The sequence below is a fragment of the Lithobates pipiens genome, unplaced genomic scaffold, assembly GCF_037356315.1.
Source record: "Lithobates pipiens isolate NorthernLeopardFrog02 unplaced genomic scaffold, aLitPip1_a1.2 Scaffold_19, whole genome shotgun sequence".
Taxonomy (NCBI): domain Eukaryota; kingdom Metazoa; phylum Chordata; class Amphibia; order Anura; family Ranidae; genus Lithobates; species Lithobates pipiens.
Genome location: NW_027507764.1, coordinates 202,328,903 through 202,347,898, shown reverse-complemented (window position 1 = coordinate 202,347,898; position 18,996 = coordinate 202,328,903). Strand labels below are relative to the sequence as shown.

The window sequence follows — 18,996 nt, the reverse complement described above, 5'->3', positions numbered from 1 at the left end:
GCTCTTCCATTATTAGTGTATAGCATTATCACTTATCACTGTATTAATATCACTAGTAATGTCAATGGCAGTTAGTCTGTTCCCCCCGTCAGTTAGTGTCAGATTGCCTAAAAATGAAAATTCCCCTACATACCCCATAGTTTGTAAATGCTTTAACGTTCACACAAACCAATGAATATGCACTTATTGAGATTTTTTTAATCAAAAGTATGTAGTTAAATACAATTTGGCCAACATTTATGAAGAAATTCGATTTTTTAAATGTTTTTATTGGATATGTTTTATAGCAGAAAGTAAAAAAATATATATTTTTTTTACAAAATGTTTGTTCTTTTTTCAATATGACTATTACAAATTATACAAGAGAATTTCCTTACCAGTACAGTTGGAAATTATCACGGAATGTGATTTACTCTTTGCCCATATAGTTCTGATCACAATGAAATAAATGACACTGTTGGAGAAAAAAAAAGTAAATTTTTTTTTACCATACTGTCTGATTGATTAGTAATTAAGTAAATTTTAAGTAAATATTACATGGTATAATTGATAGTAATTGTGTTGTGTAATCTTGTGTTAAAACGTAAAAAAAATTGACCCCTTAGTTCCCCATAATGTAATTATTCCACATTCTTTCTCTGGTGGCTACCTATATTTAAAAAAATCAGTGAGCCTTCCTGACCCAAGATGATAAGATAACGGAAAATTGAATTCAAATACTTACTGAATTGAATTCAAATACTTACTTAATTTCCCTTTCCCGACGAGCTTCATGGCAGTACAGCTGGGGTATAGGCCCCGCTCCCCATGCCTCCAGGACTTAACTCAAATACATTTGAGCCCACCTACAGCCTCTGCATTCTGTAACTAGTCCTACCAAGCTGGATGGGATCTGTGCTGCCATGAAGCTCATCAGGAAAGGAAAATTACGGTAATATTTGAATTCAATTTTCCATTTTCCTGACGCTCTATGTCAGCACAGCTGGGAACCATCTAGCCAAAACAGGGGAAGGATAATGCTACACACCCCTCAATTGTGACTTAAAAAAAAACAGAAGCCAGGATTCCTCTGCCAAACTCAACTATCATTAAGCCATGAATATTTTGGTGCCCACATACAGTAGCTGCCTTGCAGTTTCAGACACTCAGCATGCTGACACTCTCAAGGTCGAGACCCTTCTAGTGAACGGTGCCATTATTCTCCTGGCACGGCCAACTCTTTCAACTTGTAGGCCAAGGAGATGAGCTTTACCAACCAAGAGGCAATAATCTTGCTGGAAGCCCTTAAAATCATTGTGTTCCACCTGGAATGACAAACAGATGCTCCAACTTCCTGATGGCAGAAGTCGCCTTGATTAAACATTTTAAAGCTTGGCCCACATCCAATGGGCTAATTATTTGAGTACTCCTAAAAAGGAATGTAGGAGGACAACCTCTTGTGTGATATGGACTCTGAAGGTCAGTTCAGGCACAAAATTTGAGCATTGGCGCGAGTACCACCCTGTCTGGAACTACGCGAGTATGGGTTCTTTAAACCCAAAGGCCACCAATGCTGATTCTTCTGGCTGATGTTATTGCCACCAGTAAAGCAGTTTTCATTGAGAGGTACCACAGGGTGATTGAAGGCATCTGATGCAATAACGTCCAACAGCGATGGAAGATCCCATTTCGGAAACAATCCCAAAATAACAGAAAGCATCCTGACATGGAACTCTTTATTGACTTACTGCGTTAGCTTCCCAGTTTTTCCTGGACTCCCAGACAGAAATGCAGAAGCTAACCTCTCTGGAGTGAGAGTGAGCGTATAAACTGACACTTGAGTTTTTCGGTCTCCTTTAACTCAGTAGACATTAATCTTGAGGCAGGCCAAACTGCCCACTATTAAATTTAGGCTTGACCTTCTATGACCAAGACAAATGCAGTGATAGCATTTGTCCTTGAAGGCCACAACATCTGATGGTAAGGACATGCATTTGGCCAATCCCACAAGGGACAAACACTGACCAGAGGGGTGATCCCAACCCCTAGACATCTTTCAGTTTAAAAGAGCATAACTTTCACATCCTGCTGTGATGACATACCCCAATCTTTTACACCAAGCACTTGACCCATCTAACATAAGAGAATTGTCAAGCTGTCCTCTGGAGGTACTTCAAATACTTCCAAACCTTCACTTCTATTTAAAGGCATTTCACCAATCATACCAATTTGGACAAAGGTCCTCATCTTCCTGTTCAGAAGAGACTGAAGAGGATTGATTGGCTTGAGAAGGCCCTGAATAGAAGACTGGACATTGCCAGAATAGATGGCCCTGGCAGAAGATGAATTCAACAATTCCTTTAGAGTGTATTGACCATATGCTTAATTTTGACAACTTGGTCGCCATCATCTTAATCACAGCCTGCCTGACACAAAGTAGGAATTACATTTATTGCCCTCTACTTGGGAAGAACAACAACCGGATAGGTGTTGTTGTCATCTTTATCCTTGGTCAAGGTTGATCCTTGAACAGGGCAACATTCTTGCAGTCATTCTCATCTGTCTTCTCTTTGGAAGAATCCGAAGCAGATTGCTTGCTTGGGAAGGCTTGAGACTGCTCAGTAACCCTTTCACAGGGCGAGTGGAAACACTCCTTTAGAGTGTATTGACCACAGGCTTAATGAATGTGACAACCTGTTAGGTGGCATCATCCTTATTATTGGTTGCTTGAACAAAGCAGAATTATGCAGTCATGTCCATCCGGAAATTCAGAAAACAGCTGTTTCACCTGGTATTGCTAAGCAGCTTCTCATTGCCAGAGCAGGTAACCCTTTCAAATGGTGAGCAGAAAACACTTTAGACTTTAGAGTCTATTGACAATGTGTTTATTGAATGTGACATCCTATTAGGTGCCATCCTTATCCCTGGCTGCTTGAGCCAGTAGGGATACATACTGTTATGCCCATCTGTGTATTCCTCTTAGAGTCTTAAGAGGGATGTTTTGCTTGGGAAAGCTGTGAGACTGCTCCTTACCAGAGAATTCAACCCCTTCACAGGGTAAGTGGGAATAACTCCTTTGAGTGTATTGGCCACTTGTTTAATAAATAAGACAACCTGTATCATCATCCTCATCTCTGGTTGCTTAATCAAAGCAAAATTCACACAGTCATGTTCCTCCACATCTTCCCCTTTGGAGAGTCTGAAGAGGCTGATTTGCCTGTGAAGGCTATTAGACTGGTCATTGCCAGAGCATATAACCATATAAAAGCAAGACTAGATACAGCCATGTTCATCCACATCTTCTATAGTGAAGAGCCTGAAGAGGGCTGTTTTGCTCTGAGACTGGTAATTACCAATAGATAACCTTTCCACAAGGCTTGCGTGCCATTTAACAAACCAGCCCATAAAAATAATTAAATGTGGTAAAATAGTTAGCTTAGTAAAAAAAAAAAAAAACCTAAAGGGTTAACCACTGCTAGAGGGAGACTGAAGCCTCCATCTACAGCCCTGATTCAGCAGGTGGTTCATGAGCTAAACCTAGCCCTGCCAGGAATCAGGATATAATGAAAAAGTTTGTTCAGAACAGTGACAAAAAAGGTAAGAATTTTCAATAGAATTACAATATTCTGCAATGTACACAAATCAAGAGAATTGTAGACATCATAAACATGCTTCTCCCCATTTTGTTTTTGCTTGAAAAACTGGAGAGCACATAGAAATATAAAACGATATCCCATATCTCAACAGGCCAAGGCTGGCTCCAGTAGTCATCCACAGGTGACTCCTCTACCTTCTCTGGAAATGCTAGTCTTTTGAGGGGTTGGCATAATGGCAACAGTAAAGTAAACATGAGAAGTCACCAACAGGTTATTGCCATGCGTGAACAGACAAAGTGTTACTTTGTGTACCTGGTATGCAGAGTACTCCCTGTGCAGGAGCTTAGGCTATGTATAGAGGCTGCAGGGATCAAGGCACCACAATACCCAGCAATGCAGCATTCATTTGGATACAAAACATTTTTCATATTTAGCTCACTCATCCTCTGTCATCCGACCATAAACAGCGGCACAGAGCAGGTATGCGTGCATAGGGGAGACTCTGCCAACACCGCTGCCCACTTTACATAGACACAGTGGACCCCAGACAAGGCTGTTAGCCCTGACAAAAGCTGCCCCAAGGACCAGCAGCAGGGTTCCCTGGATTATGGGTCATTTAGCGGAGACAACAGGGACTGTCTCCAGTCTAGTCCACACATGGACGGACGGCCGGCCAGCCATTTAGACCAGCCAGGTAGAGGAGCACACCCAGATCTTGCGCATAGAAGGAAAAAAGAAGAACGCCAAGGCTGTAGGTGGGTTCAAATTTGTATGAGTCAGGAAAAAATCTTAGACACATAAAAAGCCCATTACTTGCCAGACAGACCAGAGATGGATATGCATTAAAAGTTAGGACCAGCGAAAACGAAACAAAGCTTTTTATTAAAAAATATACCAACTAATCACCTGTGTGTTCTTAAAAATGATAAATATTACTTAGGTATGCAAACTAGTCAAATAATTATTGTCAAGTAAACTGATGCATGCTGCTAAATTTTATCTGGGCATCTTAACATCAATCACCTTTTGGGCATGAAAGAGTTAAAGTGCAACTAAAGACAAAACTTTTTTTTCAGTCTTGGATGGGGGGGGGGGGGGGGGTGTGGATTAGAATGCCTGTCAATTTTTATTGCTGTCTGTGCCCCCACTAGAAAGATTCAGCCTCTCTATTTGTCCTGCTTCCCACTATCATTGAACGTGAAAGTATAGAAAATCTCATATTTTGGGTTGTCCCAAAAAAGCAACAGAGAGGAAACATTCCAATGGGGACACTAGTTCTGGTGACCTGCAGGTCCCCAATAGATTTCCTTAATTTGCAGGGATTTCCTCTCACTTCCTGTTTGGCTATGGGACAGGAAGTGAAGATACATTTCTCCGGTGGGACAAAGATGGCAAAAAAAAACCTTACAGGGGTTGGTATAACCCTCCCTTACTCTATCCAAAATGAAAAAATATATTTTGTCTATAGTTCTATAGTAATAAAAAATAATTTTATTTATGCAAAGATTTAATTTGCTTATTATATTAGATGCAAACAACGATGTGCCCAGGCGTGGCCCGTCCATTAGGGGCACCCGGGTGCTGCCCTCATCCTCTCTACCCCCTATATGTAGTGGATATATTCATGCATACCATGAATCTATCCATGGCAGCTGCGGCCACCCCCTATTCATGTGTCCGGCCCCTTTTGGGTCACCAGGCATATGAATTAGAGTGGCCAGGGTTGGTTTTGAAGAACCTGATTAGAGCCATAGGCTCTAATAGGCTTCAAAATAGGGTGGACTCAGGATGCAGAGCATTGTGTCTGGAGCTCACCCAGGTGTGTTGCAACAGCAAATGAAAATTCAGTGTTGCAACACTGATCCTCCTCCAGGTCAATCGGGAAGCATGTATGAAACCTGTTTCCCAATTGACCAAAACGTCAGGCGATTCTATTGGGTGCCTAGCACCGGGAGGAGGAGAGAGGAGAACCGCGGAAGCTGAGCCAGGAAAGGACAGCGGTCACCGGAGCAGCTTTCCCCGAGCCTGCCACGCTCTCACTACCCGCATCCTTGGTAAGGAAAGTGGGGTGGTGGTGGGGGGGACTGTGTTAGTGTTGCGGGTGGGAGTAGTGACGCTTCACCGGTGGCCCTGGGGGGGTGTTTTCCTTAGTTTTTAACTAAATTGGTAACCACCTCTTCTAGAGGCTGTCTTAAATTGGTCTCTAGGGCTGGGCTCATTGAGAATTTAGTTGCTAATCAGCACCACCTGGGTATGAGCTGGCTAGCGTTTGCTCAGTCTATGGAGGTAAGGTAGGACAACAACTACTAATAGTAGGGTGTCCAACTATTTTAGGATTTGTTCCTTCACTGGTGGTGAAGGTTTAGTATCTACAGCACAGGCTATGCCTATGAAATAAATTGCCTGTTGGTTATTTCATAAAGGGATAGACCATGACTCCTCATTGGCTGCACACCAGTAGACCTCAGTAGTGAAGGTTTGTCCTTGCTGGGATGTTTTTGTGGCACAACAGAAATACACATTGAGATTTGTGACATCTCTGCTCATAAGGGCTATATTGGTGTACATCAGAAATGTGCTGCACTGAAGCTTGTTTGCTGTCCTTTATATCCTAAAGGTACTGCTTTATTTGGCTACAGATCAGAAAAATACAACAGTGAAGGTGGTCTGTACTTTCTGGTTTTGTGCTGCACAGCATAAATGCACATCATTGAGTCTGGTGACATCTCTGCTCATAATGGTTATATTGCTGCACATCAGACATACACAAGATTGAGGTCTGTCTGTGGGGCTTTGTGTCCTGTATTACTGCCTTGTTGGTTACTTATCAGAAAGGCAGCAGTGAAGTCTGATGGTCCTGATTTGAGTGGCATTGTTCTGATTCAGACAGTGCTATTAACGGCAATGGCTGCTGAGTTTAAACATGCGATTTGACATGTTGAGTCGCATGACAAATCATTTCAATATGGATGTGCTATCTCTATTCAGAGTGTTTTATTTTTGCACATCAGACATATACAGGATTAAGGTCTGTGAGGTTTTGTGTCCTGTATTACTGCCTTATCAGAAAGGCAGCAGTGAAAATTGATGGTTCGAATTTGTTGGGCTACATAGCAGAAATACAAATTGAACCCCTGCCAGGTGTAGTACATATACTGCCTTTGGTAATCCGTGTAGCACCACAAAGTGGTGTTGTGCTGATTTTAGCCATGCGATTTGACATGTTGAGTCGCAAGGCCAAATCACTTCAATATGGATGTGCTATCTCTATTCAGAATTGTTATATTGTTGCACATCAGACATATACAAGATTGAAGGTTGTCTGTCCTTTATGTCTTGCATATACTGCCTTATTGGCTGCATATCAGAAAGGACACAGCAGTGAAGATTGCTTGTCTTTTTCTGATTTTGTTTTTGCTGCTCAGTTGAGAGACACATTGAGGATGGTGGCATCCCTGCTCAGTATTGGTATATTGCTACACATCAGACATACACAAAGATTGAATATTTGTGTCCTGTATGTCCTATATTTACCGCCTTATCATTTGTATATCAGGTACAGCAGTGAGTAGTGTTTCTCATTGATCTACCTTTCTGCATCTTAGGGATACACAGCAGGGGTTTGTTGGTTGCAATCCTCCAGGGAGTCACAGCATTGGGGACCCCTTACTTGTTTGACCTGAAAATTGCTATTTTTCTCCTTGCGACCTGTGTAATCTTGAGGTCTGTGGATCCAGGAATCAGGGACTGCTGCAGTCGCACAGACACAAATGGTACCCATTGGAAGCCATAGTGTATGACTTCTCATGCTTCTTGCAGTCCCCAGTCGCAGGTTGGGTCGCACGGGTGTGGGAACCCTAAACTTATCTGTCCCTTCTGATTGAGGTTTTGCTACACAGCAGGAATACTCATCATGGCATTATTGTTTTTTTTTGCAGCAGACCAGAAAGATTGCAGCTGTAAAGGCTGTCTGTCTTTTTCCTCAGTGTCTGCTTTTATGTTGTTGCACAGCAGAAATACTCAAGATTGAAGCTTGTTGGTGCTTTCTGTTTCAGAAAAACACAATGCTGCAGGTTGCTTGTGTCCTTTCTCAGTGTTGGTTCTATCTGAACTACACTACAGAAGTGCATGACAGAAAGGATTGTCTTGTGTTCCATATTTTACCCTGTGGCATAGCAGAAATGCACAACACGGGAGTTGGTGTTCATATTGATCTTATATTTGGTGGTTTGTCAGAAATACACAACATAGAAGTAAAGGGGGTTCCTGTCCTTTCTGTATTTATATATCAGTTATGACCTAGCTAGCTGCACTAAAGAAATACGCAGCATTTAGGGTTTGCTTGTGTCTTAATGTTTTTACGTCTTGGCAGCACATCAGAAAACCAGACTGTGAGGACTGTTTGTCTACATTGAGGTTCAGATTTGGGTCTCTTCCCATATTTGATATATGGGTTTAGCTAGTCACACTCAGGCACACAACATTGTTGTCTATGCTTGTGTCCTTTCTGTCTAAATCTATTGTGCCGTGCCCACAATCTATGATCATTTTATTTGTGATATTAATAACACATAAAAAGTACCAGTACAGCGCAGATAAAAATTAACAAAAATAAATATAAATATAGTGCGTATAGAACGGTCTCTAAATGAAATATAGGATAGAGTAAATAGATTTTCAAGAAGAATCCGCTTGTGCAGTGTGTCTTCAATCAGCAAAAACAGGTGATGATGTGATCCCTTCCACCAAAGAGCAACTCCCATTATATATAGCCTGCCGAAAATACACAAGGATTGTGTTAGTCCTCCCGGCAGGCTTATAGTTAATGGCATTGATTCCATCACTTCTAGGGTGGGTCAATATATTGATAGTTTTCTACAGCCCCTAGTGTCAAAAACCAAGGCATTCCTCAAGGATACCAAACACATTATTCAAATTCTTGAATCATTAGAGTGTTCGGCATCATGTTTTCTGGTTACTGCTGACGTAGGCTCTCTTTACACTATCATTGGGCATGATGATGCGCTGGCTTTGGTACAGTGGGCCATGTCCAGATATTCTGATCTCTCTGAGGGCCACAAAAAAGTACCTCCGCAAGTGTCTAGATTTTTGTTTGACTAGAAATTATTTTTGGTTTAATCAACAGTTTTACTTGCAGACAAGAGGGGTGGCTATGGGGGCCAGGTTCGCTCCCAGTGTGGCCAATTTATTTATGGCCCACTGGGAGGAGGATGTCGTTTTCCATGGCCGCCCCCCTGAATTAATCTGTTACAAAAGATTTATTGATGACTTGATCATGATATGGGAGGGTGATCGTTCTGTTTTGGATAGGTTTGTTGGGAACATGAATGCTAATAATAAGAATATTCAGTTGTCCTGGAATATCAGTCAAGAAAAGATGGTCTTCTTGGACCTTGAGATTAGCAGAGATGTAGATGGGTTGTTGTTGCTAAAAAAATTATTTTAAACCAACCGAACGTAACTCGTACATTCCTCTGGGGAGTTGCCACCATAAGTCTTGGTTGTGCAATATCCCCAGAGGACAATATGTGAGACTGAGGCGTAACTGTTCCAATGTGGATGATTTTGTGCGTCAGTCTCAGATTTTGTCCTCTAGATTTCAGGAGAAAGGTTATGACAAACCTGGTCTTGACCATGAAGTTGCTCAAGTTAAACAGTTGGACAGATCTCTATTGGTTGGTGATAGAGTAAAAGAACCAATAGGAGAAGGTGTTAATTTTAGAATGGTCTTGGACTATAATGTACAGTACAAAAAATTTGAAAAATTGGTGGCCAAAAACTGGTCCATATTGAAGCAGGATCGGGTATTGGGACCTCTCTTACCTGAACGCCCTTCTTTTATATACAAAAAGGCCCCCTCATTACGTGATCAGATAGCCCCTAGTGTTATAGATCCCGCTGTGCAAACAGAAAGTAGGTTATTTTTGTCTGGTTTTTATGCGTGCGGTCGGTGTACAACATTCCAGATGTAATATAAAAAAGAGAAAATCTTTTGTTGCTGCAAGTAATAAGAGGGAGTATATAATTGATCAGTTGATTACGTGTTCTACGGTAGGGGTTGTGTATATGCTCCAATGTGGCTGTGGTCTTCAATATATTGGTAGTACCTTTAGGCCCCTTCATGTTAGGCTTGGTGAGCATGTTAACAATAGCAAGAAGGGCCTTAGAACACACAATGTGTCCCATCACTTTAAATTGGTACATGCTCAGAACCCAAAAATCTTGAGTTTTTGGGGGATTGAAAAAGTTACGAAACATTGGCGTGGAGGTAACTTCATACGCCAATTAAGTCGGCGAGAATCATACTGGATTCATGAAACCAAGGTTCTTGCCCTGAGGGGCTTGAACGTTGAGTTTGATTTAAATTGTTTCATTTCAGATAGGTGATGTATTTTTTTTTTTATATATATTTATATTTATTTTTATTTTCATTATACATATTTTTCTCTTTTTATTTTTATTTTATTTTTTATATTTTATTTTTTATTTATCATTCATTTATTTTTTGTACTAAATTTTTCTTGGCAGTATACTTTATTTTTATTTGGACATGTATTCATTTATTTTTTTCTTCTTTATATATTCTTTCTATTTACTGTACGGATTTTTTATGAATGTTTACTTCTCTGTTATATAGATATATATTTTTCTGTTGAAGTTTTGCCTCATGCGCGGATCAGTGTTGCTATGGGTGATGTTAGCGGCTATGTGGTTTTACTTATAGTTTTTGCAGGTTAGGACTGATCGGTTGAGGGATTTATATACCCCCGTTTAGTGCAAACACTGCGTGAAAATTTTCAGCGGCAATATAATATTTTACTGCTATTTCGGTGTGGGATATGTGTTTAAACTGCACCTTTTAAGGGCAGCTGGAGGTGTAGTGTGTACTGTGTACTAATCACCACCAATTATTACGCTCTTTGTGTATCCCTCCGGTGTTTTTTATCATTTAGCTTTTAGTTATTTTTGTATCTCCTCTCTCTCTCTACTCATTGTGTGTGCATTGGGCTTCCGGGGTCACGATTGTTGTATCTGCCCCGTGTAGCTGTCTTGCGCACACTTGCTTTTTTTATTGGTCATCTATCAGTGTGTGTTAACTTAAAAGCGGCTGTCCGACGTCACGCCGTCGCCGCTGATGAAGTCCCGCCTACTTTCGGGGACGCAATGCGTACGGACCACGTGACTCAAGCCGTGACGTCACCCGCAAGCCGCAACACTGATCCGTGCATGGAAATCTGATTGCTCCTATTTTTATGCTTACCACTCGGCACTGGAGATCAGTGCAAAAAAATGTGAGTGTACCATTTTATTTTGTTTCTCTTTTAATAAATCCTTCATAAACGGAGAGCACTAGATCTTGTCTTTTATGCTTTTATGTGGAATCATGCTGGTATTTGGGACATGAAAAGGATCCACCTCCGGAGTACTCCCATTATGTTTGCTGATTGCTGTGATTAACCCTTGATGGGAATATGCTTTTTTGACCTGTCTGATTTATCAGGGGTCCAGTATTTGAGGTGAGAGTCCATCTTGCTCTTTGGTGGAAGGGATCACATCATCGCCTGTTTTTGCTGATTGAAGACACACTGCACACACGGATTCTTCTTGAAAATCTATTTACTCTATCCTATATTTCATTTAGAGACTTTTCTATACGCACTATATTTATATTTATTTTTTGTTATTTTTTATCTGCGCTGTACTGGTACGTTTTATTTGCAATGTGGGATTTGGTATTTTGACCTATAGTATTCTAGCTGCAGTATTTATTTATTTTTCTATTTTATTTTATTTTGTTCAGCGCTGATTGATTTTGTTTAAAATATTAATAACACATGTATCACCTTTTGTATTTCAGCCTTCTTTTCCATGGAGGGGCCAGGAGTTCGGGCTGCAGATGCCACATATCAGAAAACCTTGACCACTTACATTCAGGGATGCCAGAACCATTTCCTAGGGTTGAAGCCCTGTAGGGTTATGGGACACTGGAGGAAGGGGATAATGAATCGCCCTGTTTAGTAAGAACTTGGAGAGTTCCGTTCAGAGGAGTATTAGGGCCTGAGGCTGATGTATAAAGATGTATACCCGATCGAATAGGTTTCGGCTCGGTGCATGGTCTTCATTTCGCCCTTTTAGCAAAACTAGATGTAGCAATATGGGTAGTCTACTCCTGCTAGTGGCTTTAATCTCCTGAAGTATATAGGAAAAAACTAGTGCGCTCCACCTAAAATCTCATAAGGAAAGAAATAATGTATCAAGGAAGCAGCCAGCATAAAAAAGTGATCTCTACACCAAAAATGAATATAAATAAGTAAAAAATGCGGCGCTACCAAAAAAGTGCTAAAACCAATCCGTGAATAATACTCTTAAAAAAATATATATAAATCAACTAATTTCCACTGAGTGTAACATAAATACCATAAAATAAATCAATATCGATAATTCAAAAATTCTCGTGTATATAATACATGTGCAACAATTAGTGAGCAAAAATCCGTGAAGAAAAAATTAAACACCTAAAATGATCCACATAAATAATCCAAAACATGTAAAATTACAAATTAAGTGTAAAAATGGTGAAGAGAAAATACGTGAAAAAATAAAAAATTGATCAAACAATCAATATATACACGTGATAGTCCATAATTAACGTGCACTAATAACTGATGCCATTGCAAAATATATAAATAAAGTTCATGCAAAAAGATGTGCAAAGATGATTCCCACGGGTGACAAATCACTGCAAACTTCAGTGCATTAAATGGGTGCACCACCTATTTCCCCCAGCCTCTCACCTCCAATAACTGGTAAACAGGCACTGTGTATAGGGATAACTGCAGGCTTCTACTTCGTTCACACTGCTCCACCGCTGATTGTTTTTCACTGTGATATTGAATATTAAATGCCCTCCCAATAGCTCCAGGATATCCAGATCATACAAGGTGGAAAAACACAGAGGGCTCTCATGTGCAGTAACTTCAATATTTATTGAAAACAACAGTAACAGTTCACTTACATTTAAAACTACAGCAGAGTGTGCAGCAGACAGTTACGTTTGTAACGCAACGCGTCAGGGAAGGAATTCGGTGTCGGACCCATTACTTCCGGTTTACGGCCGAAACCGGAAGTCCGCGTCTGCTGCACACTCTGCTGTAGTTTTAAATGTAAGTGAACTGTTACTGTTGTTTTCAATAAATATTGAAGTTACTGCACATGAGAGCCCTCTGTGTTTTTCCACCTTGTATGATCTGGATATCCTGGAGCTATTGGGAGGGCATTTAATATTCAATATCACAGTGAAAAACAATCAGCGGTGGAGCAGTGTGAACGAAGTAGAAGCCTGCAGTTATCCCTATACACAGTGCCTGTTTACCAGTTATTGGAGGTGAGAGGCTGGGGGAAATAGGTGGTGCACCCATTTAATGCACTGAAGTTTGCAGTGATTTGTCACCCGTGGGAATCATCTTTGCACATCTTTTTGCATGAACTTTATTTATATATTTTGCAATGGCATCAGTTATTAGTGCACGTTAATTATGGACTATCACGTGTATATATTGATTGTTTGATCAATTTTTTATTTTTTCACGTATTTTCTCTTCACCATTTTTACACTTAATTTGTAATTTTACATGTTTTGGATTATTTATGTGGATCATTTTAGGTGTTTAATTTTTTCTTCACGGATTTTTGCTCACTAATTGTTGCACATGTATTATATACACGAGAATTTTTGAATTATCGATATTGATTTATTTTATGGTATTTATGTTACACTCAGTGGAAATTAGTTGATTTATATATATTTTTTTAAGAGTATTATTCACGGATTGGTTTTAGCACTTTTTTGGTAGCGCCGCATTTTTTACTTATTTATAATCTCCTGAAGTAGGCTCTCAGGCGTAAGTAAAGATATAGATTGGGCATGCCTTAAACCCAGGGATCAAGCTTTTGTTAATCTATTTCCCTTAAGTAGGCTTCCCTTTAGTCTTTGCTGACATAAAAATAGAAAAGGAACAAAAAAAATTGTCTGTCAGGGCCCCCCCTTTTTTTTTGCAGTTTTATTTCTCTGAACAGGGTAGTGTTAAGACAGGCCCTCTTATTGATTAATGTAGTGTCCTTGTCTTACACAGGTCTCTTAGGCCGCGTACACACGGGCGGATTGTCTGCCCAACTAAGTTCGTCAGACAATCCGACAGACAGTCCATTCAAAATTTGCATGAACGGACTTGACCACACACGATGAGCAGACAGTCCGCTGAAAGCGTGTGCGATGACGTGTACAGCACGTACGACGGGACTAGAAAAACGACGTCCTATACACTGCAATGCAACCTTCGGCCGTGTAAATCCTTTCTGAGCATGCGCCATACTTAGTCCGTCCAACTTGCCTACACACGAGCGGACTGTCCGCTGAAACCAAGTTTGGACGGACAAAACCAAGTTTGAACGGACAAAATTTCGGAAATTCCGTAAGACTTTGTTTGTCAGACAGTCCGCTGAAAAAGTCAGCTGAAGCCCACACACGAGCGGATTGTCCGCTGAAACACGGTTCAGCGGACTAAGTTGGACAGACAATCCGCCCGTGTGTACGCGGCCTTTTTTATCTTTTTAGTGGTTCTAAGTAGCACCTACAGGCACAATAGGCCATGGTTGTTAGATTTGTGAGATGGGCAACATTGCTAACCTACAAGTTTAACATGTTTTCTGATTCCATCTTTAAGAGCCCATTTCACCTAGATACTGCATCCGAAGCGTAAAAGGCAGGGACATCTGTGGAGCAGACCTGCAGATCAGCCGTATGAGCCAGCTAAGATACCTTCATCAAGCATATGAGCATAAGGAGTGGAGGTAAAGCTCACTGCAGAACCAAGGTTCGCCAAGAGGGACTTGCAGTGGCCCCACCCTAAGGTAGGCCTGAGGTACTTGTTTATCCTCTCATGGCTTGAGAAAGGTACCAGTTACTTACCAGTAACTGTCTTTCTGGGAAATCTTCCAGGACGGCAGGCCTACTTCCCGCCCATTGGAGAAGGGAAAATTCTAGAACACTAGAAGGTGAGTACCTATGAGGAATAATTTCCCTTGTGAACCGGGTTCAGGAGTTACTTCTCTACAAACTGAGGATCAAGGGGAAGGGTGGGGACTTAAAACAGCTGTCGATTGATTGTGTTTCCTGTAGGGAGGAGCCTCTCATCTCTCAGGTGTGGAAGATTTCCCAGAAAGACAGTTACCGGTAAGTAACTGGTACCTTTTATAAAATGTTGGGCAAGGTAGGGTTTTAACCTTGCCACCTGTGTCCCATTGGAGCTATTTCTGTTGACTTCATGTTCTTTAGCCATAAAACAAAGTGAGAGGAAATTTTAGGAGGAATCTCTGAAGTCACCAGGGTCACCACAACTAGTGTTCCCACTCATAGATTTTCCTTCTATTCATGTTCTGGTGACCACTTCAAATTTGAGACTTTATTTTACTCTAACTGATAATGGTCACCAGGAAAAATCTCCCTAATGGTGACTCAAACACTAATACAAACCAGAAAGGGTTTCTAATTCCTCTAGGGATAGGCCAAATGACCCCCTGTTCGGTTCGCACCAGAACTTTGGAACATCTGGAAAGTTCAGAACCGAATAACAAACCCTATTGAAGTCTATGGGACCCAAACTTATATGCCAGCAATTGTACATACAATGGTTATGGAGGTCTGAGTACTGCCCTGGAAGACATGTATCAATGAAAACAAAAGTTTGTAAAAAGCTTAATTTTTAAATGAGCAATAATTTATTGATGCTTAAAGTGAAAAGTATAAAAATTAAAAATTCCTTTCAATATAGTGCCTGGGGGTCCCCTTAGTCCACATTTAAGGTGTCACATCTCCATTGTGTATAGAAGCTGCTACAATAATAATTGCATTTATAAAACCCAAAAAATTACATTCTCCCTGCAAGCTTTCTTTATTTTGTGAGCAACGGCTCGGGGAGTCAGTCTGCATGATGAGGCCACAATGTAGTGCACTGGGAACAAGATTAGAGTTTTTTGGATAAATTCTGGTGTCTTTACCATAGACTTTGGATTTCTACTTTAAGCTTGTCAAAGCTGCTGGCTCTACAACTTCTGCCTTTCCGTCTGGTGGATTCTGACTCCTTCCGTGAATCTGCAGAATGTGTTGTGCCACAATGACAGGTTCCCAGTCGCTATTTCTTTTCATGTAAGACCACTCCAGCTCTCTACCATCACGTGGATTAGGCTTGTGTGATTCATTCGTAACAAATTGAAATTCGGACGAAATATTACAAATAACAACGAATTCCACATGGACTCCACCGCGGGTACCAAGAGACATGCCTCACCACTGCGCAAATTCATCTATTCAAACGATTTGTTCGACATGTGGAGATGTTGTCACGCGAGTGAACGTGAATATACATACCCATCACCGCGATACAACACCTACTCACGCATAGATTTATTTCTTTCTGATAAATGACTGCTTCAAAAAGTTTCAGCTTCGGGAATCCATACTACCACCTGGTCTGACAACGCCCCTATTAGTATCACTATTGATGCCAAATCATCCCAATCCAATTCATACCTATGGAGAACTAACTACCTCCTCCACAATCCATCCATTGCTAATAATCTTCAACAACACTTAGAAGAATTTTTCTCCACTAACTCGCAATCAGTATCTGACCCAGTGGTGGTGTGGAGTGCCCACAAAGCTGTCATCAGGGGTGTCTTTATTCAATTAGGGGCTAGAGAAAAGAAAAGGAGATCACAAAAATTAGACCAACTCACGACTAACATTCCCTCTTCTCCAAACGAAAAATTTCAAACGACGTCATGAGTTGCGCTCGCTACTACTGGAATCATTTGAAAAAGCATTTACCAAACTTAGGGCAAATACCTATTCAACGGGTAACAAAGCAGGGAAACCGATGGCACTAAGATTGAAAGGTTATAGAACCAAATCCAAAATCCCATATATACAGTATATTCCACCCCCATACAAAAGAAAAACTACTGAAACCTCACGAGATTGCAAATGCGTTCAGCTCCTACTATAATGATCTTTACAATATTAAGGAAGACAAGCACACTATACAACCCTCCCTAGATGAACTAAATTACTTCCTAGCACAAATTAAACTCCCTTCCATCTCACCAGCACAGCTCTCTACTATTAACGATCCTTTCACAGTCCCCAAAATACTAAACGTATATATACCCATTCACTTAAAATCCCCGGGGCCAGACGGATTCAATGAGGAATATTAGAAAAAATTCCAACAAATCTTAGCTCCCACACTTTGCAAAGTATATAACTCTGCTGTGACCTCCTCCTCTTTCCCCTCAGAAATGTTAAGTGCAATAGTAGTTACACTCCAAAAACCTGGAAAAGAACCGACTACTCCCCAAAATTTCTGCCCCATTTCCCTACTTAATGTAGATGTCAAGATCTACGCGGAACGGATAGCCAACAGACTAATTGACATTATCCCCACCCTTATCCACAAGGACCAATCAAGATTCACGAAGGGCCGCCAATCTTCAGACGCCACTAGAAGGTTGATAGACATCATCCATCAAGCGGGGAACTCAGGTACCCCCTCTGTACTCTTGTCCCTGGATGCTGAAAAAGCATTTGACAGAGTACATTGGGGGTACCTTTTTTCTATATTAAAAAAGTTTGGATTCACCGGACCAATACATAATGCTATTATGGCATTATACTCCTCTCTCTCAGCCTGGGTGTATTCAGCTGAGTCACTATCTTCCCCATTCGATATCTCCAATGGTACTAGGCAGGGGTGCCCCCTGTCCCCTCTAATATTTAACTTAATAATGGAACCCCTTGCACAAACGATCCGTACGAATGAACAAATAAAAGGAATAACCATAGGAGACCAAAAAACATAAAATCAGTCTATTCATGGATGATGTGATACTCATGAATTCTGACCCTATTACCTCCCTCCCGGCAGTTCAGAAGATGCTAGCCTGGTTCAGCAACGTATCCTACTACAAAGTCAACGATACAAAATCCTACATTTTGAACTTAGTAGTTGACTCCACTGCCAGCTTGATTTTACAACAACTACTATTCACATGGGCAGATAAAAGCATAACTTACCTTGGAGTTCAACCAACTAAAACAACTGCAGAACTTTACTCCGACAATTTTATTCCCTTTTGTAGTAAACTTCAAGAAGACTTGCGCAGGCTGGCGTCCTTTCAGCTGTTGTGGATGGGCCGTCTAGCAGCCTTTAAAATGCTACATCTCCCCCAAATTTTATAACTATTTAGGACACTACCAATCGTCATCCCTAGTAATTACTTCGGATCACTACAAATCATACTTTCCTCTTTCCTATGGCAAGGTAAGAAAGCCAGAAGTGCGCATACAAAACTGATCAAACTCCGTATGGCCGGAGATGCAGGATTTGTTGATTTCCAGGACTATTATATGGCATCAGTATTAACTCAAGCTGGGGATTGGTTTTCACCCTCCCAACACACTATTTGGGGACAAGTGGAAGCTTCTCTCATCCCAGGGAAAAATGTATCTGTATGGCTACTTTTTAATCTACCCCATTAAACACACCGTACCAACCCCCCTGCTGGTATTGAAAAACAAAATAGACCTAGTATCCTTCAAAAATTGGCAGAAAAAAGGCATCTTGTACATCAATGATCTCTTCATCAACTACAAGCTTAATACCTTCCATGACCTACAAAGAGAATTTCAAATTCCCAACTCTAACCTCTATCTATATCTCCGAACACAACACTATCTACAGTACATATATCACCAACATGGTCACATGAAATCCCCCAACCTGCAGGGACATTTATCAAAAACCATTCAGATAACCATAAGGGTAGCTCTCTTTTCTATAACATACTTCAGCAGAAAAGTATATTCACCAAATCCAAGCCTATACTTACATGGGAATCAGACTTAGGCCACACTTACATGACAGAACAATGGGCTAAAGCATGCAACTCCACCTTCAGTCACCAGATGCTCCAACCTTTGGGAACTATCCATCAAGATAACACAATGATGGTACCTGACCCCCGCAAGGATATCAAAATTCTGTAAAACTCAAGGTGCCCAATGCTGGAGACATTGTGGTAAAAAAGGGGATATGCTCCACACATTCTGGAGCTGCCCCAGTTTGTTACCCTTTTGGGAGTCAACGTTCCACCTAATGTCTGAAATGGCCCAAACAAAAATAACCCCACAACCCAGTCTAGCACTTCTATCCCTAGATCTGGACAAATATCCAAAACAAATGAATGATGTAATTTCACACATCTTTCTCTCCACTAGAATGTGGAAAAATCCTACACCACCCACATTGGGAGAGGTGGTGCGAACAACTCGCTTACATTTTAT

The 18,996-nt window shown here is 40.8% G+C and overlaps 1 protein-coding gene across 1 annotated transcript in view; it reads right to left on the bottom strand.

Moving 5' to 3' along the window:
- The window catches only part of NPSR1 (neuropeptide S receptor 1), a 658,045-nt gene that overhangs the window by 243,219 nt on the left and 395,830 nt on the right, over positions 1-18,996 (bottom strand). The window contains exon 6 of the mRNA XM_077493935.1: positions 378-454. Within this exon, the coding sequence (XP_077350061.1) occupies positions 378-454 (77 nt within the window). The remainder of the gene's footprint in view (positions 1-377; positions 455-18,996) is intronic.